Genomic DNA, 27,074 nt, shown 5'->3' with positions numbered 1-27,074 from the left:
TCTTCTGTCATAAGACCCCAATATTTGTTGAACACTTTTTTTTATCGCGTGGCTTTGTGTCGAAAAAGTGGTAACAAATATCATCCTTAGTTGCTTTGGCTTTTGTATGGTGCAAAGATGAGCTAGGCTTCAACAGGTTGAAGATAGCATGAACCTGGATAACTCTTTTCTGATCCCTTGGCTGACTTATGTGTTCTCCTCAATGGAAATCTTAGGGAGACCAGAACTTTATCATGATCCAAGTGGCATTGTTCAAACTGATAAAAGATGGGTCAAAGAAGCGTTTAGAGATAAGATGACAGTAAATCGATAGGCTTCTGCTCAGAAAAAGCTTTCAGCACATCACGCACTTTTAGTGAAAACTGTTCGCGGCTTGAAGCCGTACCTTACCCAGGACATTTCCCGTCACCAGTGACGACTGCTGACATTCTTTAGACTTAATTTATTCTCGCAGCTTGTGCCTTTTAATCATGGTTGTTTTAAAGACTCTAGGCTCCCTGTGTGGGACTGTGATAATGTTTCTATAAATGACACTTTGCACATAGTCCTGGTCCACAACCATTTGCGTATCAAATATATACTCCTCTCTTCAATAACATGCATTTTAATCCAGTGAGACCTGCTTTACTGTTTCTCCAGTTCTTAACCACTCCCACAGTGTGCTATTTTTTATCTCGCTATCTTTCTGGCGTTCTAAAGTCAATCTAATTGTATTTTACCTGATTTAAATTTATATGGAATGTATTTTTATTGTGTTTAACTTTTATTATTTTACTTCTTAAAATCGAATAAAGAAGGTTGGTGATGATGATCACCATATTCTTTATCCAAGAAGATTTCGTTCAAGAATCATTTAATTTGCAGTAGCCTCACCTCCTCATGTTTCTTAACATTGTTGAGATCTAGTTTTATTCTGTTGATGCCCCAGCATGGGGTGATATGAATTGGTTTGACTGGATTTCCTTTGAGACACAACTCTAGCTGCTTTATCTGTAAGGTTTAGTCCCAATATGCTGCAGTGACCACTTTGTCCGACATGTGGTTCATTTGATTGTCTTATTTAAACAGAATTACAAATGTAAAGGTCCACCTGTACCTTGAGCCGCTGCTTCTAGTTTGTCAGTGCTGGGACGGAAGAGTTGTTTTTTCTGTAACGTTTTCCTGAAGAGACAACATGGAAAATTTTGGCTGAATAATTGTTGGAGAGCGACATCTCATCTGCTTTGCGCGTATTTTGTTATCTTTTCCTTTGTAGTAAAGTAGTAGCGTTTTTAGTCAGTATGTCTCTGGGGCATTTGTCAGGTGGCGCACTCCTTGGTCCAAATCGATGTACTCTATCCATTTTAGAAAGCTCACGTGCAACACTCAGGAGGTAAGAACACAGCCCCAATACATGTGCCTTTAGGTGAGGACCCTTGCTCCCTCCTGGAGGCCCCTGACTCAGATAGTCTTGCTCCATGAGTGATTTTGAAATTCATTCCACCACGCATATTCATTTACATAGGCTGTTAAGAGCTTTTCCAGTTATTGTTTGTAGCTTGGGGTGCTGAGTCATGGTTTCCAATTTTAGTTTACAGATCGAGCGTCCTCGTCCCCTGCGAGTCAACAATATCTGTTCTCAAGGTTTCAAATTTGAAAGGCATCGGAAATCATCCCGGTCATCCATCTAGTCCTATAGTGCTGTCCAAGTCATCTTTAAGTTCTCTTCTCAGCATTGCTCAATGTTTTTCTGCTTGTGGCATTCAATCATCTAGTCGCAGTCTCTGTGAAAGCTTGTGTCAGGCTATATTAAGTAGTTATTTTACAGAGGAACTATATTCCATATCTGGAATATAGTTTTCTTTGATGTTTTTTCCAGTGCCCCCTCTATTCCCGTGCCTAGAGTCCCAATTAGGGGAAATTCACTCCTCCACTGATTGCATTGCTTTGTCTGGCCCGCGGGTGCCTCAGAAGAGCGAATCGCAGCTTTCCCCGCACCCTGGAAAATGGCCATTGTCAAGCCCCTCCTGAAGAAGGCCACCATGGATCCTGGGATACTAAAGAACTTCCGCCCTATTTCCCTTCTCCCTGCTCCTGCTAAGATGCTAGAGGCCCATCTCAATCACCATCTCAGTGCCTTCCTTGATAATTCCAACCTGCTAGATCCTTCTCAGCATGGCTTTCGGAAGGCACACAGCACAGAATCAGCGCTTACAGTGGTAGTCAATAACATCCGCGCTAAGGTCGACAGTGGTCAGACGACTCTTCTGATCCTGCTTGACCTTACCAGCCTCCTTTGACACCCGGTCTCCCACCATTCTGGCCACCTGTCTTAGTGAGATGGGAGTGGATGGGTCCGCTCTGAGCCTTCTAACTTCCTTTCTCAGTCAGCGTGAACAAAGGGTAAAACTGGGCGACTTCCTCTCCTCTGCCAAGCCTCTGCATTGTGGGGTCCCTCAAGGCTCATCTTTGAGCCCTACCCTTTTTAATATATATGTGTCCCCACTTGCTAGGCTTGTAAGATCCTTTGGATTGGAAGTTTTGTCGTACGCTGACGACACCCAGATCATGGCCTCCCTCTCGCAATCTGTGGAAAATACGGCCTCTAATTTCAGGAATTGTATGGAAGCAGTGGCAGATTGGATGGCCTCTAATTTCCTCAAATTAAATGGGGAAAAGACGGAGGTCCTCATCTTTGGAGGTAAACAAGATGTCTGGTCGGCCGACTGGTGGCCCACTGCCCTTGGAACATGCCCCAAGCCCTCCTCTGTTGCCCGTAATCTGGGTGTTATCCTCGACACCACACTCTCCTTTGATAAGCAAGTTAACAGGACTGTTTGTACTTGCTGTGGTGTCCTAAGGATTCTGAGAAAACTTACACACTATCTCTCTCCGGAAGCACGTAAACAAGTCTCGGTGGCTCTCATCTCCCCTCGTCTGGACTATTGTAACGCCCTATATCTGGGCATTAGTAAAAGACTGGTCCATCGCTTACAAGTTGTCCAGAATGCAGCAGCAAGGTTTGATGTTGATGCTCCCAGGCGGTCCTCAGGATCCTTAATTAGAAAGAACCTTCACTGGCTTCCTGTGCAGGCCAGGATAAACTTCAAGGTTCTAGTTCTTACTTTCCGTGCTCTTCACGGATCTGGTGCAGAAGACATTAGGTCTCTTGTGTCTTTCTACACCCCGGGAAGGGCCCTGCGTTCCGCCAACAAAAACCTTATGTCAGTCCCTCGAACCGCCAGGGCCAGATGGGTAGGGAAGGCTTTTTCTTCCATGGCCCGAAACTCTGGAACTTGCTTCCTGCGGAAGTCAAGGGCCTGGCGTCCCTAGACTTGTTCTGTAAATGTCTAAAAACTTGGCTCTTCGCAGAAGCCTACCTGTAACCCCTCATCTGTGTTCACATTTTCACTCAGCTGTTTTTCCATCCTATGCGCCTTGATGCCTCCGGGCAAAGTCGCGCAATACAAATCCACATTCATTCATTCATTCAAGCATAATATGAATTTGAGGGACTGCCTCAAAGGGCGAGTGTCCAAACTTAAAGTAAAGTTAATTTTATGGTGATTGTTTTACTTTTTGTCCATAAGCTCTCTCCCCCTAAAACCTCCTCTGCCAATCCCTAAGGTGGCGACTGAAAAACTAACCGTGATTGCCACTTGTTTATCAAACATATCTGATATAGGTGTGAGGAGTAGGCGTGTGGGCAGAACGTCCCCGTGGATGAGGCACACACACGGCCTTGCATGATAACAGCACACCACAAAATGTTTCTTAAGTCGTTTATGTTCACAGCGCAAAGTCAGGGAGTGAAAGAGTAAGGGATTCGTAGTAGCAGGATCAATTTAATGGTTATTTCATCCTTCCAAGACTCCCACTTTTTCCTGAACGTCCACACTAATTTACACGTAATTTAAGCAAAGTGCTCGTCATGTATTTTGCTAATGAAGGTCATTAACCGCAAATACAGTTATTTGACATCAAGTAATACAAGTCCTTAAGGAAAACTAACTTTTTTTCTTTACATACTGTTATGTATTTTTCTTTGTACTAAAGGACCGGATCATTGATGCTGGCCCGAAGGGAAACTATTCTCGTTTTATGAACCACAGCTGTAATCCTAATTGTGAAACACAGAAATGGACAGTAAATGGAGATGTCAGAGTTGGCCTTTTTGCCCTTCGTGATATAGAGCAAGGTAAGAAAGAGAATGGTTAAAGTCCCCTTCAAAACAGGTAAATTTTTTGTTTTCATCTTGGAGACAGGAAAAAACATATATTTTGAACTGCCCAATATATTACTTTTACGGAATATAGCCAAACCATTAAATTTTTTCCGTACTCACAGTTGGAGCTGTGAGTGACTAGTTGCATTATTATTGGTTGTGGCTATTAGCGCTGGAAGTAGAGGTACTGGGCTGCTGCAGCACCCCCAAAATAACAATGCTGTAGTTCGGAAGGTGAATGAACAATAAATGTCTTTTAAAGTTAGTTTTTATCTTGTCACATTTACAGTGTGCTCATAGACCGAGACCAAATCTCAGGGGATGTCTTGTGACAAACTGCTGCTTACTCTTTTAACTTGGAGACTGGTGTTTGATTTTCTTTCTCTGATTGCAGAGTGAGAGAATTTTGTAAAATGAATGTCAATGTTTTGCTAGTGTGAAATGAAAGACTGAGGTTTGCAGTTTTTTTCTAACAACACAATTTAAATACCTATAGATGAATTATACAAAATTTTCAAAATTTGTCAGCACGTAGGAACGTACTAAGAAGCACTTTTTGGGTAAATTTAGTGTGATGTAAACAGAGGTGATGTCAAAATGACAGATATTCGCTGACATCTGATTCCCACACATTACTGTTTGTGGCTATAGTTTTATTAGTAAGAGTAGGTGCAACAGTAGTGGCCCTTCCAATGGAAAATTTTCTGCCTGTGAATGACTGTGAACTGTCATACTATGGTTTAGTGATATATTGGAGACCGTGTAATTCAAAGTTCACCACCAGCTAAATACGGCACCTTTACCACTCTCTTGCTGAATGGGCGTAGATCATTTCCTTCACTTGTTATTTGTGCAAAATTTGGACTTTTCACAATCCCTATGAGTTCAACAATGTCATATTGATGGCAGCATCCCCACTCTGAAAATTGTTCCAACGCCACTGGTTGTGGCACCAGGTAAAAACACATTTGAGGTGATCTGCCCTCCATGGTAGCGGAGTACAAAAGTTATATTTTACTACAAGTGTTGCTGTATTTAACAAACATGCAGAATGCATGTTCTTTTATTGTATTTCAATAGTTTCATTAAGTGTGAATGCTCCATATGGTGACCCTGAATCATAATTTAGTAGTTGAACGCACAGGTGAACTGCCTGTTCAGCAGTTACAACATGTTCCATGTTTAGGCATACTTCACTTCTAAAACGAAATGTTTCTCTGTTTGTATGCACCTTCCTGTTCATAGCCGAGCCTGGAGCAATTCCTTTATGTGGTGATCTGCAAAGAACAATTTGTAGGAGTTGTTTACAATTTTGGTGATAGGGCACAGTTAATAATTCTATCTGATCGACTACTAGCTGCAGATTCCTTCATGTAGAATTACTCCCAGGCGTGAGACCGGATCCAGAAACTTTTTTGCCACAGCATCCCTGCGCGCCGGGGACGGGACGACGTCACGCGACTCCGCCCAGGCGTTTGTAGTGTAGTTCCTATATTCCCAATAGGCTCTGCTCATTGGAATAATATATCCTGTAGGTTAGACGTAGGACTGAGGCCGACTAGGTCTCTACCGAATATACTAAACTTAATTGTGTGTGCCAGCTAGCTCAGAGGTCACTAGAAACTTTCTCGAATTCACAAGAATGGATTAGTCTCTGACAACTGCATAAGCATGACAACTTTGTTTCCCCAAGATAAAATGTATCTTCAGAGTCGTGGAAACAATAGATAGATATTTCACTCAGTCACTCATGCATGCTTCGTTTCACTAGAGGTTCAGAGAAATAGATAGACGGGCGTTTTCAATAAAAAGATTTATTGAACAGTCTTCTTTCTCAAGCATAAGAAATGAACTGCTACAATCGTAACACAGTTTGTAAAATATGCGTACAGTATAAATGATAGAATAAAATAATACTGTAAGAGCATTGTATGGTTCCTAAACCATATAAAAATACATACATAAATAACAGAGGCTAAAAGTACTCATCTGGTGCTTCTAAAATACGCCTCCCCCAGTGTACCGTACCTAAGCTTAGTACAAGGGAAGAAGTAAGTGAGGTGTTGCATAAATGTAGTATTCTTTTGCCAAGAATCTGCCCAAGATTTCTCTAAGGGTCTAATCCGCTCCGTACCTTAGTTTAGAATGGAGAAGGCTGGTCTCTGGACTCGATTTCCCAGCAACCCGCAAGGGTAGCTTGGAAACACTGGAGCTGGTTTTCCCGGCAGAAGAAAAGACAGCATCTCTCTCAGTGCGTCTGCTGGAGGGTCGGCTTCCTTCGGCACTTGCTGTAGCAGGGCACGTCGGGCAAGTAGATAGTCGAACTGCTCCAAACCACAGTGTGTTTACTTGGGCAAGTGTGGGCATAGTTATACCTTGAAGGTGCCTGGTTTGACATATGGTTGGACATAACGTCATCAAAGAGTCTCAGTTCTTTGAAAACTCCATGAGTTCTTGGATAAATCAGTGCTCAAGCAAGGGGAAGTCTCTGGCTACTGAAGGCGGGTTTTTCCAAGAAATCGTTGTGGATTTCGGAACTAGTGGAAGTAGCCCTGCCGTATTTGGACTGCAAGAGCTATGCCTAAATATGGTTATGATTTCTTTGCCTATATAAGGATATAGTGAATTATACCTATGAATCAGGAAACTTACAATAGGGTCCTAAAATAATACATAACACCCACTCCACGCTATTATGGTCATCTAAGAGTAAATACTAAAAAATATAATCTAGAGCATGTGTTTACAACCCCCAAAATATCATATAAAATACATTTGAAACGGTTGTACACGAAAAAATTTGCATATTATATAGTACGTATTTAAAGCAAATGACTTAATTATAAGCAAATTATAAAATATTAGTTATGCTAACTGAATGAATCATGAAAATTACATTTATGAAATGGCTCTTAGGTACAGAAGAAAAAGTCGAGCCATCCCATAGCAGAAAATACATTTCTTTGTTTGTGGATTAGGCTAATATTATTTCTTAGGAAGTGTTCAAGGAATTCTTGATCTCTAAGAATAGTTCTACTTTAAGCAGATTTACTTAGTGCCAAAGTTCAGTCTGTTTTGAAAAAAAATCAAATCAAATTGTAGTGAAGTAGAGTTCCAAACATGGAAGCTTTTATCTTGAAAAAGTGAAGGTCGAATTTCAGAGTTCGTAAGAACGTGGTGTGCATAATTTCAGAAGTTGTTCTCGGTGTCAGGAGAAAACATTAAGTCATCAAGGCTGGCAAAGAAGTCATCTACCACAGTAGAGGAAAGTTCGACTACTTAATTAAAAAGGTCAATTGTGCTCAGATGCAAAGCATCGCCGCCAGCCGCGTTAGCAATGTTCATATCAGATGGTACCTGTGTGCCTGTTGATCCGCGTATCTCACCTCCAGTTGGATTTGCTGGCGAGATCTCAATGAATGCCGTCATCAGGATTGGTAGCCGTTGGGGGCAACACAACACGTGAGCCGTTACCGGACCCAGTAATGCGTCAGCATCCGTTGGCTTAACTGATGGTAGTGTTAGACAGACATCTAACACGCATTCCTCTCCACAAAGCAGGCATCGTAGAATAGGTAAGATGCAATCTTGCCAGATTGGTCTGAATGACAGGAACCATGTGGTATTCAGATCTCTCAAACGAGCCAAGGATCTGTATTATTCTGTCACGGTACCTCATCGCCTGTAGAACATGTATCATGCCGGTTTGGGTATCGTTGGTGGCCGGATTTGCCATAACAGAGCAGTAGGAATAAAATTAAGATCCCTGCTACGAGTCCCAAAATGAGAGGCAGGCCGCCGAACACAGAGTGGACGAAGTTAAGGAAAATGCCCAAGACTGCTTCGAAGGGTGCTAACAGTCCCGAAAAAATCGTCTTAAATACATGTGCAAAACTGCTGGTATCAGACATGTTAAAGATACGACCTAACATTTCTGCGAAATGTATTGGGCAGTTTGTTGATGATAATGTATGTATCTCTGCAGAGGACCTTGCAACTTGCAGATCACACGTTTCTCTGGACGAGGTCAGTGGCACCGTTTTTTGCAAAAGAGTGGCTTTCATTCTGCTTATAGTATCAATTCGTATAGAAGAGATGTTCAGTGAAGGCCATAGAGGAGACTCCCCGTCTGTCTTGGTTTTAGGAAACAATACTTGCATACAACAAGTGACCCTGGCTGACACAGTAACGAGATAGCTTATTCCTGGCATCATTCAACAACAGCTGTGATCATTTAACATAACATAGCTGCCATTGGAAAGCTGCCTGAAAATTAATTAGGATCTATCACCACTGCGGGCGAACCCTGCAGGTGGCAAGAAAGGTTATTGGAGGAACCTTTGCAGGCTCCGTGTAAATTAATACCTTGACACAATAGTGTACTGCTTAGTGAGTTTTCACAATTTTTACCACTAAGAAATACTTCCTTCCCCCCACTCCAACATTTGTGTGTGTAGGGTAAATCCCAGGTCGACTTAATGTATTCTTTACCCAACCTTTCATACAGGCCTGCTGGTATGTGTTTTAAGCAATACTGAAACTGGAAAGTCGTCAATGGTATCATGATGGTGCCATGTATTATCCATTCAACTGATGATTTCTCAGATCGGTCAATGGTAATCTCTCCAATTTTTCAATGCTCAGCACCGTATAGTCTGTTCCCCTCTGTGCCAACGAGATTTGTTTATCTGTAAGGTTAAATACAGTAAACAATGACGTAGTGTTGATTAAACGCCAGGGCACATAGCCAGAACGAAGGTTTTGCAACGTCCAGCCTAGTAGCATTATAGAATGTAATTGAGACTGGCCATGTTGTAGCATTAGCATGTCCTGTTCCATTAGGTCTATGGCAGATGATACAATGCTGTCCAAAGAATAAATTCTGGACGACAGAGTTGTTAACCCATTGTGAACTACAGAAAGTGATTTCTCTAGATTAATACGATCAATTTCTCGTATTCTTTCAGTTTTTTCCATTTGCGTGACTTTCCAAGCTTCATTGTAAGAAGCGTATAAACCTTGTACCTGCCAGTCTTCTGTACCCCAAACAGTTTTTGTCTCAATGTTGTCATTCCAAAAGTCAAAACCTAAGGTGGATAATATAGCATAAAAGGCAACAGAATAAATTTGTTTAGAATTTGTCAATATACTCTTCATGCCTGTCTTATTCACATTTTTAAAGTATAAACTTTCTGGGTTTGTAACATTAAAACCTGTGAAATATGGACATTTTCTAAGAAACGTTTTAGAACTACCCTTTGGAGGTGTAGGAAAATGTTCCCATTGATTATAAGGTAAAACATTTCTAGAGTTTGCAGATTTATGCAAGTAATGATGGCCAAAATGATTAAAACAATACATTTCTTCATAATTTGATGAACCTTCTAAGTATTCATGTTTTGGAAATTTTGCTGACATTTCTAAGTCTGTCATCATGTTATTAACAGTCTCAAAGTCCCAATCATCAGAAAATGTGCTAGGTGAGACGAAATCACTCGAGGAAACCTTAAATTGATGAGGAATCTTTATCAGCTCAACAGGGCCATAAATGTCGTAATCAGTTGTATCCCATGCTATTCCCCCAGGTAGTGGGACCGCTGTGATGTTCACTGATGACAGGTCTCGTTGTTCACGATGAGATGATTTGTGTGGCTTCAGGAGCAAGTTGATGTTCTTACTTGCTGTGTCCATTTTAATGTGCTTTCCATCTATCAGCTTTCCCAAACTTAACACAAGAATGAGCCATAGCAGGAGAGTTCAACCCCGGGTGAAACCAGATATGTATTTGTCAACTCTTCACCAAGTTCTTTTACTTTTTTCTTGAAATATTTGTTTGCTGGCATAGTTTCAGGTTCAGTTCTGTCAATTGTTGGCATTGCATCCAGATTTTTCGAAATCGCAGGAGTTGCTTGTTCCCTTGACATGTTTGTATAGTCAGATGCTACATCATTGTAGATGGGAGTTTCTTGACAAACTGTTATTTGGGTATCAAGAGGCACAAGTTCCATGGCTTTGTTGCATAGCCCTTCTTTTCTCACTGCAGGTTTATCAAAGGTGATACGTCTTTCAGTTTGAACCTCTTGGATTGTAGCAAGATTTGGTCGTCTGCTACATCTTGGGAGTCCACTGGGCCTACTACTTATTATCGGCCACATGGTGTGGTTTTACCATGTCAATTGACACAGACCGGTTCTCCTTTTTTCCAGCAAGGGGGGCAGTAGTACTGGTTCTTGATCCGTGGATCGCTAGCACTGGTACTGGTTTTCTGTAAGAATGACCAAATTCCTTCTTGTCCGCTATTTTCTCCCTGACCAGATCCCCAATCTTTGGAATCCAGGCAGGTCTTGCTGGGACAGGTGGTTTTTCTTCAGTGGTCGTTTGTTTTTCGCTGGTATTTCTTAGACTTCTTGTTTCATTAAGTCCTGTAAAACAGCCAAACTATCTTTGATATCAAAGGATTTTTGTTCCACCACTGAAGTGTAACGATAGAGGTCTTCGACCAACATTCTAGTACCAAAAAGGATTTCATATGGAGTGATTCCACCCAGAGAATTTCTTGGCACGTTATTAAGACTACGTTGGACATTTATTAGATGTTTGGCCCACCCATCACCCGAACCTAATACTCTAGCTGTTATAGGTTGCTTTATGTCACGTTTTTTTCTCTCCACAACTGAATTTCCCTCAGGATGGAATGGACTCGAAAATCGCAATGCAACGCCCAAACTGGCCAGGGCCTACTTGTAAGCCCTAGAGCTAAATGCAGGATCCTGGTCAGAATGTAGCGTGCCGATTGTGTATGTGCCGATATAGACTCGCAAATCTTTTATAACAGTTCGAGCGTCAGCTGAGCGCTGGGGCCACATCCAAATGAATCTGTCTCAATATTTGTGGGACTGCATCAGTCCATTAGGACGTCTGCATGTAGATAGCCTTATGCTGTCTAACAGTGGTGTCTGTACTGGGCTGGCTACGCTGTAGTCAGGAATCTGGTGGTGTTCAAAGCTGTGGTATTTGTAACAGTCATCGCAATTAATTCCGAATTCGTATATGTGAGCTTTCATCCCTGGCCACCAGTACATCTCTTCTAATTCTAGTAGAGATTTAGAGATCCCTTGATGTATCAGACCCTCTCCCATGTGAGCTTCAAAAATGAGAGTACCTATCCTGTTCCTGTTTGGAATTACCCAATCCCCCTCTCCGGGGATTCGAGCAAAAGGAACAGAGTTTGAATCAATTATGTATGTATACTCGAGCGGATAATTTAGAGGTAACGCGGCTCCGCTGCCTTTGCTCGTGGCATTGACAGCGAGCATGGTTTCACCGTTTATCGTTGTTTTCGAACGATTGATTGTAGCTACGGAAGCCATTTTTACAGCTGCCTTCGCGGCTTCATCAGCCAATGAATTCCCTGCAACGTGAATGCCATCACGCTGATGACTCAGTGTATGGATCACGTGAGTCTTTTGTAGTTCTTTCTGCAAAATAACTACTTGTTCCCAAAGCTTTTTATGCTTGATTGTGCCACCTTTTGTGCTCTTAAAACCATTTTGAACTCAGGTCTGCAGATATTCATTGTAATTCCTGACGCAGTTATATGAATCGCACACTATGAGTGTGGGCAATTCGTGATCGTTATTTTCAAGCGCCATCTTGAAAGCCTGTAGTTCAGCTGGCTGATCTGTACAGTCTCCTAGAGATTGAGTTTTTGTGACCATCGGTCGGAATTTACCTTTGCGCCAGCGACCTTTAACAATCGCGCACGCAGCACTGTAAGCTTGTTTACCCCCAATTGCGGGCTGTGCTGATCCGTCTGTATATATTATACAGCCGTAATGTTCTAGAGGTAGAATTTCAGTAGGCAGAGGACATTCTTGTTTGTATTGGAGAAATTCTTGTGTCTTCAAGTAAGGGTCAAAAACTTATTCAACGTCTGTTGCAGCAAGAGAGTTAACCCATTGTATCCATCTCGGATGTAGAGCTTTTGCTTTTGGAATGCTTGCCTTCGTTACTGCCTCTAAGGCAGGTACAGGTGTAACAACTTTAATGCGTTTACCCTGTGCGAGGGCTCTCTCCTTTGCTACAGCAGTCTGAACCGCTATCACAATTTTTTCTGTTGAAGTGAATTTCATTTCAGCTTGTGTGTACAAGTGTGACTTGTAAGCTATTGGTACCTTTTCACCTTCATTAAAGGTTAGGTATGTGAATCCACATCTCCCTGGGATGATTCGGATTACAAGGTTGCGTACATTGTCGCTTGTTTGTAAGTGTGTTTGTGGCAGTTTGGGTGGGGATAGGCAAGAGGCGAGTCTTCGTTGGGGTTAGACTAGGTTTTATTGAGTGAAACAGTCTATCAGTACAGGTGGGGCGCACAAACAAAGGTCGAGGGGAACGACTTCTCTCTCTTCGGGTCTTGCTGTGTCCGTCGGGCTCCCGGCGTCGGGTCGGGGTCCTCCTCTCAGGCACTCCGGACTCCGTCTCGACCCAGTCTCCACCGAGGGGGAGAAACAGAAAACAGAGGTGGGGTGAGTATTTGGTACGAGGTTACAACCAGTACAGTGGGGAAAGGTGTGAGGGAAGACTGTGTGCTTTGCTAGCGATACGATCAGTGAGGGAAGTGCACGAGGGTCACTTTACACTATGGGCCAGCCGATCGTCCCTTCCCCAACCTCAACCACCCTTTGACCCGACCCCGTACCTCTGTTAGCCACGCCCCTCCTGGGGAGTGGCTGGGCGAATCGTGGGTCCGGTGCCCTCCTGGGATCGTGGGGGTTGCCTGCCTTCGCAACCCGTCTGGCTCGGCGCAACTGGGTACTTCCTCCTCTCCGCTCTCTGGTGCTCCCCGGACCGTTCTTCCGTAGCTCTCCCACTCGTCGGACTCTTCCTCTGGCGTCCTGATCCGGGCTGGTTGGAAAGTCCCCGTGGGTTCGTCGAGTCCCGCTGTACTCGCTCTCCCTTGCAATCCGCGATTCTGGTGTTCTCCTCTTCTCTCCGTCGCCTCTTCGCTCCGCTCCGCACTCCACTCGAATCCTCTGCTCCACGCCGCTCCTCCACTCTGCAACTCTCTGACCACTCCTCCGGTGTATAGACACACCTGGTCCTGGTTTCGAGCTTCTTTTAAAGGGAAGGTGAGTCCCTCCTCCTCCTCACCTGCTCCATGCCAGTTAAAGGGGCCGTGTTCTAAATCCTCTTCATCGCAACTATACTGGATCGCCCCCGGGGCCCAATTCGGGGAATCAGTCACCTGTGGAGAGAAGAGGGGGGGGTCACAGAGTTTAGACACACTCCGGGGCGAAAAGGGGACCGGCCCCTCGGCCCGGTTACACACCTCCCCCCCTGGACACTTCCGTTCGGGAAGGGGATTACGGGACAGATAGTCGGCCCCCGTGTTATCAACCCCCCTCTTGTGACACACCGTGAAGGAGTATGGTTGAAGGGCCAAAAACCACCGCAACACCCTCGGATTGTTAGACCTGTTGCGGGCCATCCACTGGAGGGGAGCGTGGTCGGTGTATAGGGTGAACGGTCTCCCCTCCAGGTAGTAGGCCAACTTCTCCACGGCCCAACGAATTGCCAAGCACTCCTTCTCCACCGTGGAGTATTTTAACTCCCGGGGGAACAGTTTACGGCTCACATACAGGACCGGGTGTTCTGCCCCATCCTCCCCTGGTTGGGACAGAACCGCCCCAATGCCATAATCCGAGGCGTCCGTGTGTAGGGAAAAGGGTCTGTTGAAATCAGGGGAGGACAAGACGGGCGTCGTGGTAATTGTTCTTTTTAGGGCTGAAAAGGCATCCAACATCTCCGCTGTAGGGTTCGCCAGCCCCGCTGCTTTGAAGGTGGTCCGAAGGGTGTGGGTAAGCGGGGCGGCCAGCTGGGCGAACCTGGGGATGAACCGCCTATAATACCCGATCAGTCCCAGGAAGGCACGCATCTCCTTCTTAGAGCCTGGAAAAAGCGTCTCCTCTATTGCTCGGACCTTCTCAATCTGCGGTTCTATCATACCGTGTCCCAGCACGTATCCTAGATATTTAACTTTCTGAAAGGCTATTCGGGACTTCTTGGCGTTGATCCGTAGTCCGGCTCGTGTGAGGGTGTCCAGCACCTGTTCCAGGTGCGCCAGGTGAGACGACCAATCGGGACTGAACACGACAATGTCGTCTAGATAGGCGGATGCACAATGTTTGAGGTCCGTTAAGACGTTATTCATCAGTCTTTGGAAGGTGGCAGGGGCTCCATGCAACCCGAAGGGTAAGACATTGAACTCATAGTGACCCGAGTCAGTGGAGAACGCTGTCTTATGTTTATCTTCTTCCCGCAAGGGCACCTGCCAATATCCCTTGGTCAAGTCAATCGTGCTGATATATTTTGCTTCTCCGAGTTTTTCGATCAATTCGTCTATCCGGGGTATCGGATAGGCGTCAAAGGAGGAAATGTCGTTAAGGGCACGGAAGTCCATACAAAACCGGCGACTCCCATCCGGTTTGGGTATCATCACTATGGGGCTAGACCATTGACTACTGGATGGGCGGATGACCCCTAGTTTTAGCATGTCTTCAATTTCCTGTTGGATGCCCTTCCTTCTTGCTTCTGGGACCCGATAAGGACGGATTTTCACCACTCTTCCCGGAATTGTGCAAATTTGGTGTTCGGCCATAGCGGTTCTTCCTGGCTGATCGGAGAAGACCGTGTGATGTCGGTTCAGGGTGGTCATCAACTCTTTCCTCTCTTGGGCCAGCAGCTCCTCATTGATCACGAGTTGGTTCAGGGAACTCCCCTGGGTTGAGGGAGGATGGTCGGCCAAGTGTACTGCAGTAGGAGGGCGTCCCAGCCATTTTTTTAGCAAGTTGATGTGGTACACCTGGGTTTTCTTTGGGTGTATCTGAAGTCTATAGCTTGTATTGCCAATAGTAGAGACCACCTGGTAAGGGCCACTCCATTCTGCTTTGAACTTCTGTAGGGAGGAAGGTAACAACACCAAAGCCCAGTCTCCCTTTTGTAATTTCCTCCATTTCTTTCCCTTGTCGTAACACGCTTTCTGTCTTTTCTGGCTATTGTCCAGGTGGGCATAGGCCAGGTCCCTCAGCTTACCTAGCTTGGACCTGAGATTCTGGGCGTATTCTAAAGTATGCAGGGTCTCCTCAGGGGCTTCGTTCTCCCAAGCCTCCTTCGTCATGTCCAGGAGAGACCTTGGTTGTCTCCCGTACAGTAGTTCGAAGGACGAGAATCCGGTGCTGCTTTGTTTCTGCCCCCGTATCACATACAATGCAAGAGGCAATACTTGGTCCCAATCCGCTCCATTCACTTCTAGCATCTTCCTCAGAGTGGTCTTCAAGGTACGGTTGTACCTCTCCACTAGTCCGTCTGTCTGGGGATGGTACACCGCGGTACGGATTTGTTGGATGTCTAACATCCTGCATACTTCCTTCATCAGTTTGGAAACAAATGGGGTCCCCTGATCCGTGAGGATTTCTTTCGGGAACCCCACTCTGGAAAATAGTTCGAGCATTCGATCAGCTACTTGCCTAGTGGTAGTAGATGCCAACGAAAATGCCTCTGGAAACCTTGTGGCGTAGTCCACCATGACCAACACATATTGGTGTCCTTTTTTGTCTTCGGTAGGGGTCCGATCAGGTCCATGCCCACTCGCTCGAAGGGTACCCCTATGATGGGCAGAGGCTGTAGAGGCACCGCTGGGGGACGAGTCATGTTCTTTTTCTGACAGGTTTCACACTTCTGGCAGTATTCTAATGCATCCTTGTAGATTCCGGGCCAATAGAAATGGCGAAGGAGGGTCTGTGTTGTTTTTTCAGCCCCTGTATGTCCGGCAACAAGGTGTGAATGAGAGTAGAACAGGATCTGTTCTCGGAACACCAAGGGGACCAACAGCTGTTCTGGTTCGTCCTTCTTTCCTTGTCTGTAAAGCAGGTTGTTTCGGACCAAGAATCGTGGATACGTCGGTGGGTCCTGCCCTTGCAACCTTTGCGCGGTGTCCCATGCGTTGAGCAATGTGTTGTCGTTGGCCTGTGCAAACTTGAAGCTGCGGTCTAGGACCCAGGGTTCTTGGGACAAGAGGGTGGGCCTAGGGTTGTTTTCTGAGGTCGATCCCAGACTATGATGGAACATCTCCAGGAAAGAGGGGTTATCGGTCCCGATAATAAGATCCTCAGGGAGGTTATCTAAGACTCCCACTTTGATGTTCTGGGGGCGGCCATCCCTCGGGTATATGGGTAGTAGCGCCACTGGATAGGGGCGGACGTCCCCGTGGACACAGCGTATAAACACCTGATCTTTGGGTATCAGATTGGCCGCTGTTATATGCTTGGTCTGTACCACAGACTGTCGGCACCCCGAATCTAACAGGGCTTGTATGCGAGCCCCATTCACTGTCACACTTACTCTAAAGGCGGGTCCCATTTCGGCGGAGTACAGAACTGTTCGGGGGAGGTACCCCACCTCCATCGGTTCTTCGGTGGACTTCCTCCGGGGACACAACCTGGCAATGTGTCCCCAGTTGCCGCAGTCAAAGCACTGCGGGCCATTTTGCGGGTGAGGTTCCGGCCTCCAGGGTTTGGGCCTCGCCACCTCTGACAGACGCAGGGGTCTCTTCTCCGGCTTCGCTGGGGCTCTGGGCTTCTCTGATTCCCACGCGTTGGGTCCTCGTGGCTGCGCCCTGGCGTAGGTATTCGCCATCTCGACTGCCTGGGCCGTAGTCAGGTTGTGATGCTGTCGTAACCAACGCTGAGTGGAGTACGGGAGAGCCTCCAGGAATTGCTCCAAGTACACTTTATCCATGATTTGCTCTTTGGTGCTGTGTTGGGGTGTCAGCCATTTGTCTGCAGCCATCTTCAGGCGCACGAAGAGGGTCTTAGGGGTTTCACCAGGTACACCCCGCTCCTTCCTGAACTTGATCCGATAGGCCTCAGTGTCTAGTCCTAGGTGATCCAGGATTATCCCCTTGATGGTGGCATAAGGGGTGTCTCCGGTGGGGTTCGCCACCTGATAGGCGGCCTGCGCTTCACCCACCAGTAGAGGGGCCAAGAAGAAGGGCCACTTAGCCGCCGGCCAGCCGCAGGCGCGGGCTGCACGTTCAAAGTTCAACAAGAACGCATCCGGATCTTCCCCCGGTATGTACTTCTGCAGGGACACTCCCCCTATGCTGTGTGGAGTTAGGCCGGTCGTGGAGGTTACCGTAGGAATCACCGGGTTCAAGGCATTTGCGGTCACTGCCGCCTTCATTATTTCCCGGTCGGCGTCCGCCGATTGGATCTGCTTTTCCACCACCCATTCCAGCCGTTCCTGCCCTTTGGCTAGTCGTTCCAGGATAGCCTCCATGTCTGTTACACTGATGGTTGTCGTGCCCGCATTCTCCACCACTGTGGCAGTTTGGGTGGGGATAGGCAAGAGGCGAGTCTTCGTTGGGGTTAGACTAGGTTTTATTGAGTGAAACAGTCTATCAGTACAGGTGGGGCGCACAAACAAAGGTCGAGGGGAACGACTTCTCTCTCTTGGGGTCTTGCTGTGTCCGTCGGGCTCCCGGCGTCGGGTCGGGGTCCTCCTCTCAGGCACTCCGGACTCCGTCTCGACCCAGTCTCCACCGAGGGGGAGAAACAGAAAACAGAGGTGGGGTGAGTATTTGGTACGAGGTTACAACCAGTACAGTGGGGAAAGGTGTGAGGGAAGACTGTGTGCTTTGCTAGCGATACGATCAGTGAGGGAAGTGCACGAGGGTCACTTTACACTATGGGCCAGCCGATCGTCCCTTCCCCAACCTCAACCACCCTTTGACCCGACCCCGTACCTCTGTTAGCCACGCCCCTCCTGGGGAGTGGCTGGGCGAATCGTGGGTCCGGTGCCCTCCTGGGATCGTGGGGGTTGCCTGCCTTCGCAACCCGTCTGGCTCGGCGCAACTGGGTACTTCCTCCTCTCCGCTCTCCGGTGCTCCCCGGACCGTTCTTCCGTAGCTCTCCCACTCGTCGGACTCTTCCTCTGGCGTCCTGATCCGGGCTGGTTGGAAAGTCCCCGTGGGTTCGTCGAGTCCCGCTGTACTCGCTCTCCCTTGCAATCCGCGATTCTGGTGTTCTCCTCTTCTCTCCGTCGCCTCTTCGCTCCGCTCCGCACTCCACTCGAATCCTCTGCTCCACGCCGCTCCTCCACTCTGCAACTCTCTGACCACTCCTCCGGTGTATAGACACACCTGGTCCTGGTTTCGAGCTTCTTTTAAAGGGAAGGTGAGTCCCTCCTCCTCCTCACCTGCTCCATGCCAGTTAAAGGGGCCGTGTTCTAAATCCTCTTCATCGCAACTATACTGGATCGCCCCCGGGGCCCAATTCGGGGAATCAGTCGCCTGTGGAGAGAAGAGGGGGGGGTCACAGAGTTTAGACACACTCCGGGGCGAAAAGGGGACCGGCCCCTCGGCCCGGTTACAGTGTTGTTGCCAACATGTCTGTTTGCACTGAACGTAAAATTTCTGTGTGTTTTTGAGTCCAATTAGTAGGTTTGAAATCAGGTTTGATTAATTTGTAGAGAGGTTTAACCCTCTCTGCGTAATTCAGAATGTAAGCTCTTCCAAAGTTTAGAAATCCTAGAATTGACTGTAGGTTTTTCAGCGTTTTTGGAGTTGGGAGCAGCCCACATTTTTCTAAAAGGTTTGCTGCCAGGCTTTTGACTTCACTCGAAAGTTCGTATCCTAGGAATAGGACATTGAGGTGGGCAATCCGGGATTTCTTAAAATTAAATTTATACCCTTCTGAGGCGAACCCAAGTATTATGGTGTACACCCTGTTCAAGTGCCTGTCTAAATCATCATCTGAAAGATAGATGTCATCGACATAAGATAATGCCTCATCATCATACGTTTGTAGTAACTCTGTTACTCTGGCTGAAAATAATCCTGGACTATTCTTGAATCCCTGGGGGAGACGGCAAAATTGTCGCTGTGGCCCCATGATTGAGAAAGCGGTCAAGTACCTGCTTTCTGGTACAATGTTTTGACAGAAGAAACCGTTTGAAATGTCTAATGTCTTATATTTTTTGCACCCAATGTTATTCATCAGTGCTGCACTGTGTGCATTTTGTACTGCAAAAGTTTTGCTACAAGAGTTTAAATGTCTGTAGTCCAAAACTACACATAATGTATTGTCTGGTTTGGAGACAGGAAACAAAGGATTGTTCATTGACGAGGTGCATGTTTCAATCACCCCTTGGTATTCAACTTGATCTAAGATCTCCCCAACCTGTTTTTTACCTTCCTGCTTTACTGGATACTGCCTCTGAGCAGTAGGTTGATTTTTTAATTGGATTTTATGGTGAGGAGAATCCTCATCCCATCCCACATGATTTTTATATAATGGTGGAGCCTGGGCCACAGCCCATTTTCTGGCATAGGTGTATTTTTTTATGAATAGGAATATGATTAGAGAAGGCTGGCATAATGGTCTCTTCGCCATGCGGGCACTCCCTGACAAATTCAGGCGGCCAGTCTTTTTCAGCTAGAAGGATGTCATAACCCTTAGATAGTTTTTCCCAAAAGAGTGCTTTTATTTTCCTAGTTATATCCCCCTCTATTCAGAGCGTTACTTCATATAACTTATGGGGTACACTAACCCTGGTGTCAGCAGTTTCAACCTGAATGTATTCATTTATATCCACTGTCTCCAGATGATCCTTCAGGATCCGGCGAGCTATGGTGACCTCTGCTGCGCTGTCCAGCATTGTCTGGGCACACTCCACGTTCTTGAGTTGTGTCCTCAAGATCCTCGGCATGTCTCATTTTTAGACTTGCTACCTTGTAATTTAAGTTTTCTTATTTTTCGGAACGTGTTGATCGTCTTTGGACTTCACGCGTTCTTCTTTTTGTTCTGATCATCCTCTTCTTTCGGAATTTCTGCAAGGAAGTCTGAAAGGTATGAGAGGATCGGGTATCAGTATCTTGATAGCTATCAGGTTTTTTTTATATTATCCCTATTTCTTAGGTTATATCTCTTTTCAGAGGGCTCCTTCTGAAGAGACCTTCCTCTTGACTGAGAACGCTTCTTTTTAGGAAGTGTCTGTTTAGTGTTCTCCCACTTCTTTTTAGGAGTAGTGAGATTATTTTTGATAAAAACATTTTCAGGATTTTCTGTTAGTTCGGATTTTACAGGTTTCCCTCCCAAACTATCTCTACCTAGTTCTTCATAAGATTTTTCAATAATTCTGGCAAGTTCATATGGTTGCTCAGTAATATCTGTTTCTTTTAGCTTTTGGCGGATTGCCACAGATGCTGCTTCACCTTTAATGTTGACTAGTAATATAGCCGAGACCTGTTTGAAATCTTTCAGTAATTTCATACCAAGATTTAAGGCCGGTTCTGGACCGTATTCATTTTGAATCTGTATCAGAACGTCTGGTATTACCGCCATAGACGGGACACCATTTGTTTTTGTGTAGATTGAAGCAAAGACTGTACCCAAAGTGTCGCAGTCCTCTACGTGTGGTGCAATCCCCATTGGTAAACAGATTGTTAGAATCCTGTGTTTCTCATGAGGTGCACTATCAGAAAATACTGCCTCTATTTGAGTAATTTTCTGGGCTAACCAGAATGGAATGTGTTCCCTTTTTGCGGGCAACTTACAGATTACTGACTGTATAGTTTGTGGTGTAATTTTGTTTGTGTTCCCCTGATGAGGGGTGTGCTGTGGAATTCTTACAGCTGGTTGGACTGTTAAAGTCTGCATGACATAGTGTACCAATTGTCTATGTATTTTAATTAGTTGTTTTAGCTGAGCTAACAGTTCTACATCTGTCATTCTTTCGATGTTAGGATGTGGTGTATAGCTGGCTAATACCGGCCATGTAGCTACCTAGTGGACCGAGCCTGGTAATGTGATTTTGATGTTGTAGGGCGCCATTAAACCAGAGCTGATGCTCTTGGTAAGTTAGTGTAATTTCAACGTCCTCGAAAGGAACGTATTCCGCTGGAGGTTCCACCTTTTCATAGTAGTGGAACTCATGTGTTACTGGATTTGCTTGTGGAAAGACAATCCATGAATAGAATACCTCTGTTTGCCGATATTCATGTGCCTCTATCACAAATATTACTTTACCACCTCTCGATGATACTCCATTATTTATGAGTTTGTAAGTTATAACTTTTCTAACATTTGCCGGGATGTGTAAAACATCCGGGTCATTTTCATTAAAACTTGTAGTATCTAGGTTTTGTGCGGCTCTAGCCAACTCTTTGTCACTTTCCGTCATTTTTTTTGAAGGTTTGCAGAGCAAGTTTCAAGGAAATAAAGATAAGGTGCACAATATTTTGGAACACTGTATCCTTCAACGTTGAACAAAACCAAAAACTAACACATAGGATTTTTCATCCTACTCAGGTTGAGGAGATATTTTATCCTTTAACCCACTCCAGACGTCTATTGGAGTTTTTTATGGGAAAAAGGGGTCTCTGTGAAAAGCACGACTGAGTTACTCTAGTATCCAGCGTTAAATTAGTGCCTTACCAAACGCTGGGCGCCATATAGTGTATTTCCTATATTCCCAATAGGCTCTGCGCATTGGAATAATATATCCTGTAGGTTAGACGTACGACTGAGGTCGACTAGGTCTCTCCCGAATATACTAAACTTAATTGTGTGTGCCAGCTAGCTCAGAGGTCACTAGAAACTTTCTCGAATTCACAAGAAGGGATTAGTCTCTGACAACCCCATAAACATGACAACTTTGTTTCCCCAAGATAAAACGTATCTTCAGAGTCGTGGACTCAATAGATAGATATTTCACTCAGTCACTCGTGCATGCTTCGTTTCACTAGAGGTGCAGAGAAATAGTAGGGGTCATATCCATGTCCCCACTACAAACAAGAACAGCCTGAGTAGGTATTCTGACTAAGTCAGAACCCCCCTCAGTTCCTAGGGTTAACTCAACTATTGCCTTGGGGGGTACACTACCACTACTAACTGTAGTAGGGGGTGCAGGGACAGTAGTGGTAGGAGCTGAGCCTTTCTTGGTGCACTCACTAAACCAGTGAGTCTTACTTTTACAGTATTGGCACAATGGTTTCTTCTGACCATCATTCTTCTTCTTTTGGGTATTCTGGGACCCACCCTCCTTAGATTGTTGGGGCCCTGTTGAAGACTTCTGGTCATTTTGTTGATTGATTACTACCCTTTTGGTCTGCTCTCTTCTGGCCACCACCCTGGTTCTGCTGCTTAACCCTGGTTCTGACCCATCTGTCTGCCTTCCTTCCCAATTGTTGGGGAGAGGTCAGATCTGAGTCAATCAGGTGCTGATGCAACAACTGGTTCTGACAATTATTTAAGATTTGTTCTCTCATTAGAAGATTGAACAATCCTGTGTAATCAGTAACTTTACTTCCCAGTAACCAGCCTTCCAGAGCCTTAGTGGCACAATCAACAAAGTCAGTCCAATCCTGAGCCTGAGTTTTCTGGGTATCTCTGAACATCAACCTGTACTGTTCAGTTGTTAGGCAAACCCATCAATCAGTGCACTTTTCAGGACTTGGTAGTAATTATCATCCTCATCTCTAACAGTGAGGAGCTTATCTCTGCCTTTACCTTCAAAGGAGAGCCACAATATAGCTGCCCACTGACCCTGGGGTATCTGCTGTACTTTGCAGGCCATCTCCAGAGCAGCCATCCATTTGTGGATGTCATCCCCTGTCTTATAGGGGGGCACTATTTTACTCAGGTGTCTATTATCAAAACTCCTGTCTTTATCCCTAGGGATACTGCTGCCACCAGTGGGTTCTATCCCACTCAATGTCTGCTCTCTGGCAAAAGCAAGTTTTTCCTTGGCAAGGGCAAGTTCTTCCCTTTGGATCCTCAGATTAACTTCCTTCATCTTTGCCTGGTGCTCTCTCCTCTGAGGGGAAGTAATCCTTCTCTGAGCAGATGCATGAGAGACATGGGAGTGAACAGAATTGATAGAGTCTCTGGGTTGAGACCGATCTCTTCTATTCCCAAGGTTAGGCCTGCCTGTGGCTAGGTCTGGGGCTCCCCCAAACCCAACCCCATGTAGGCTTAAGTTGGCCCTTGTGAGTCTGCTGACTAAAGCTTGGCCATTGTCTACCTCTCCATCAGATAAGTCTCCATCTTCCCTACCATCTACATTTTCTGTTTCAGGGAGGTTAGATTCGGGGTCACCTTCTAAGGGGGGCATGCTTCCATCTGCTGGGTCTGAGGGGCCTGGGTTAGAGGCCCTTCTGGCATTATAGGTCTCTAAGAGTCCTAACCGAAAAGGAAGGGTAGGGTTGGAACCCTTTTTCAGTTTCCTGGAGGTACACAATTGTCTCATCTCCTGGAAACTGAGTGCTGCATATCTGGAAAGGACCTGTGGAGGGTCAGTAATCACAAGGGGAGTCACTGTGGCCTCTCCTGTGATAGACATGCTTTCTAGTGAGGTGTGGTGTGTGCACCTACCTACACTATGGGTTTTCCTACTGATCCCTTGCGAAGAGTTGTAGTCAGGGTGTGCTAGGCCCTTTTTACTACAACAGCTGGTTCAGTAGAACTCAGAGTATTTCTAAGCTTGTTATATGTACCTATGGTACCTTATGTGATCTTTCAAATGATATCTCAAGATTATATTTGGTAAAAACAACAGCAAGCTCAAATCCCAACCGCTGCACACCAATGTGAGAAGTTGGCCTGATATATGATGCTCACTAGTTCTAGTGATCACCTTGTGCCAGTCCAAACAACCCTTATGGTGATTGGTTGTAAGTCAACCTTATAGACCAGCTATCCTAATGGTAGCATGGACAGAGCAGTCTTAGGCTAAACTCTTTTGGCATGTGAAGCCAGCTGTTTTACCACATATAACCCCTTGAATACCCGATGAAAGGACACCACACAGGTTGTTATGAAAATAAACAATATATTTATTACTAACAAACACCTCTGAGCACATAACAATAGTCTTCAGAAAAATACAATAAGTCGCACAATTACAATGGTGCCCTAGGGGCACGACAAACCATATACTAAGTAAATGGGTTAAGTTGAACGATAGAAGAGATGAGTATGCCCAGAGGCTGTAGAATCGCTGGGCTACACTACCCTAACCTTAGGTAAGGAGCAGGAGGCCCACGGGACGCGTGTGCAGTGCTAGAACACACACGCAGGTTTCAATGCAAAGTCAATTGGCACGAACATAGGTAAGTAAGGAGAGTTCCGACTGGTTGAGACCAAAACTACAGGATACCTGGACACTAGGAGAGTCAATCTACCTGTGAGCACCAAAATGCTCTCGTTACCTCACCCACGGGCTGCGGGTGCATAGGTGTGAAAGTGTGTCGGGTTTCCTCGTTGAAGTCAATGGAGCCTTGGAGAAAAGATGCTGCAGGCGACCAGGAGGAAGATGTCCGGAGTGATCCAAGGGCGGATCGAAGAAGATGGAGACCTGAAAGCAGAGGGTACAGTGTTCAAAGTCACTAGCCAGTGACCGGAGTGGAACCAGGAAGGAACCAGATGATGTTGTCGCGATCAGGTGAAGAGGTGACGCTTGACTCTGCAGCCACGTGAACCAGGAGGCGGCGTCGACGACCAGGATGGAGGCACGAGCTGTCCCACGCAACCTCTCTCTGACGGCGATGTCTGTCCCAGGATCGGAGTCAACAGGCCTTGGCAAATGCAACCCACGCGGCAAGTAAAGATGGCGTCTGGTGCGGACCAGGAGGGTCTGGGGTATTTCTCCTTTGCAGGGAAGCAAGGGCCAGACTGGAGCAACCAGACCAGCGGTGTTGTTTCAAGATTTCATCGTCTAGGAGGCCACTAGCCAGCCGGCAAGTGACCAGACAACGCGTCGAGTAGCAATCAAGCAGAAGGGCCCCACGCAGATCTCGTGGATGCTGGAGGGCTCGTCTTCGGTGCAGGAGCTGCTCGGGGCTGGGGCTTCTCAGTCCCCAAAGCACTTACTCGAGGGTGCCTCAGAGGTCGTGCTGGAAGCGAAGTTCAGTTTCGTCGAGATGGCCGGTCCCACGTGTCTCGTCGCACCCACGGATCTCAGCTGTGCTGCAGATGTGAGTTGAGGTCGGAGAGGTCTGGAAGTCTGGGTCTCGTCGAGCTCTGAAGTCTGGTTCCGCCAGGAAGGACGACAAAGTGAACCACTAGGACGCTTGATGGTGCCTGCAGTTGCAGGGTGGTCACTCCTTGGCCACATGGAGATTTATTCAGTCTTCTGTGGAGCAGAACGTCGAAGTCCAGAGTTTGTTCTTTGTAGAGTTGTTCAGGATAATCTAATTTGGACTTGGGACCAGCTCCTACCTTTATCCTGCTAAAGGGGGCTGTACTAGCGACTAGGTCCCTCCTATGGGTGGAACCGTATCCTTTGTCCGGTTTCGCGCCGGAGCTGGGGCTGGAGTGCCCCAGCAACTGGTTTGAACCGGGGTATGCACAGGGACACCTTGTGTGCCCCAGGCATGTCTCATTCCTTTCAGCCCTGCCTATCTGGTTACACAAAGTCCTGTCTGGGGTGGTGCTGGCACCTCCCCAGGCAGGAAACTCTTTGTCCAGTCCTCCCTTGCTGGAAGGACTCCCAGCAGCAGGAGGTCAGACTTTTGTCTGTGGTAGCAGCATCCATTTTGTGATGCTGAGGCTCGGGTTAACTTTAACCGGGGTTACAGTTACATACATGTCTTATCTCTCTAGAAGGGTGGAATGCTACCCCCGTCGCCAGAACTGGCGAGGGGGTAGTATTCCAAAGCGTATTGCACCTTACACGACATGTTTCGATAATGCTATGCCAAAGTTAGCAATACCCGCGAAGATTAAAATGCACTTAAGAGTATATGGTATAGCGTTATCATGGAACAGCTATAAGGACATGGTTTCGAAAGCTGCAGACAGGCTCAGCTCATGCCAGAGCACCATCTCACATAATTCCAAGCACTCTGCCTTCAGGATTGATAAGGGCTGCCATAGGATTGACTTATAGGAGTATATGTGTCCATTTTGGGGTTAGCTATAGGTATACTATATCTACAGCAAAGGGTGATTACACCACCTTGCCCCAGCTTTGTTACCAGCCAGTTGTGTCTGTTTAGATGGCCAGCCAGGGGTGGCATAATACATGCTGCAGCCCCTGGTAGGCCTTGGGTGCACTTATGCCCTGGGTACCTATGGTACACTGTACAAGGACTTATAAGAGTGACCCAATACCAATTGGTAAATATACCTAAAGTACATGTGTGTTAATTTAGAGAGAGAACAGCTAGGCTGTGGATCTGATTAGCCAGCCCACAGCCAGGGAAAGTCGTAAACCAGTGAAGCAAAAAGCTAAAATCTGGGGTGACCATAGGATTGCAGACCCTACTCTCCTAAATCTGGTGCGTAGGGATGCCTGGGTTTAAATCCTGTGGGGCCCGCCGTCGCAATATGTCAGTGGCGGACCCCGCAACTTCTGTCTCTACTGCCTGGAGCGTGACCACGACTCCCAGTCCTGTTTGGACTGTCGGGCCATGGCCCCGAAGGCCTGACAGGAGTGGCGCCGGAAGTTGCTTGAAGTTCGGCACTCGTCCCAGCGCCGTTAGCAATCCAGGGGCTGTTCTCGTAAACGCTCGCGGGCCACCATCGCCGCTCCTCGGGCTCCAAGTCTTCACCCTCGGATTCGTGTAAGAGACGTCACAAGAAGCGGCGTTGTTGCTCTCTGACGTCCCCCGTCGGTCCTCGGATGCGGACGAGGGGGACAGGGGTTCCGCACTTGCGGCTCCTTTGGACCCTGGGAGTCCCGCGGCCTACCCACCTTACGCCGGTCCATCGGTGGCTCCGCACAGGTGCAAGAGTTTCTTGCTGCCATAGACTGCTTGTTTAGGCCTCTGGCTCCCGCCGGTGCGCTTTCGGGCCCCGCGGTTCCGTGTCAG

The 27,074-nt window shown here is 46.5% G+C and overlaps 1 protein-coding gene across 2 annotated transcripts in view; it reads left to right on the top strand.

The window, feature by feature from the left end:
• The window catches only part of NSD3 (nuclear receptor binding SET domain protein 3), a 1,769,888-nt gene that overhangs the window by 1,602,361 nt on the left and 140,453 nt on the right, over positions 1–27,074 (top strand). For both annotated transcript variants that reach the window (XM_086943639.1, XM_086943638.1), the window contains one exon: positions 4,036–4,177. In XM_086943639.1, the coding sequence (XP_086799765.1) occupies positions 4,036–4,177 (142 nt within the window). The remainder of the gene's footprint in view (positions 1–4,035; positions 4,178–27,074) is intronic.

The sequence above is a fragment of the Lissotriton vulgaris genome, chromosome 11 (assembly GCF_964263255.1).
Source record: "Lissotriton vulgaris chromosome 11, aLisVul1.2, whole genome shotgun sequence".
NCBI classification, from domain to species: Eukaryota; Metazoa; Chordata; class Amphibia; order Caudata; family Salamandridae; genus Lissotriton; species Lissotriton vulgaris.
Note: the sequence above shows the minus strand (reverse complement) of the source record. Positions and strands in the feature narration are given on the sequence as shown.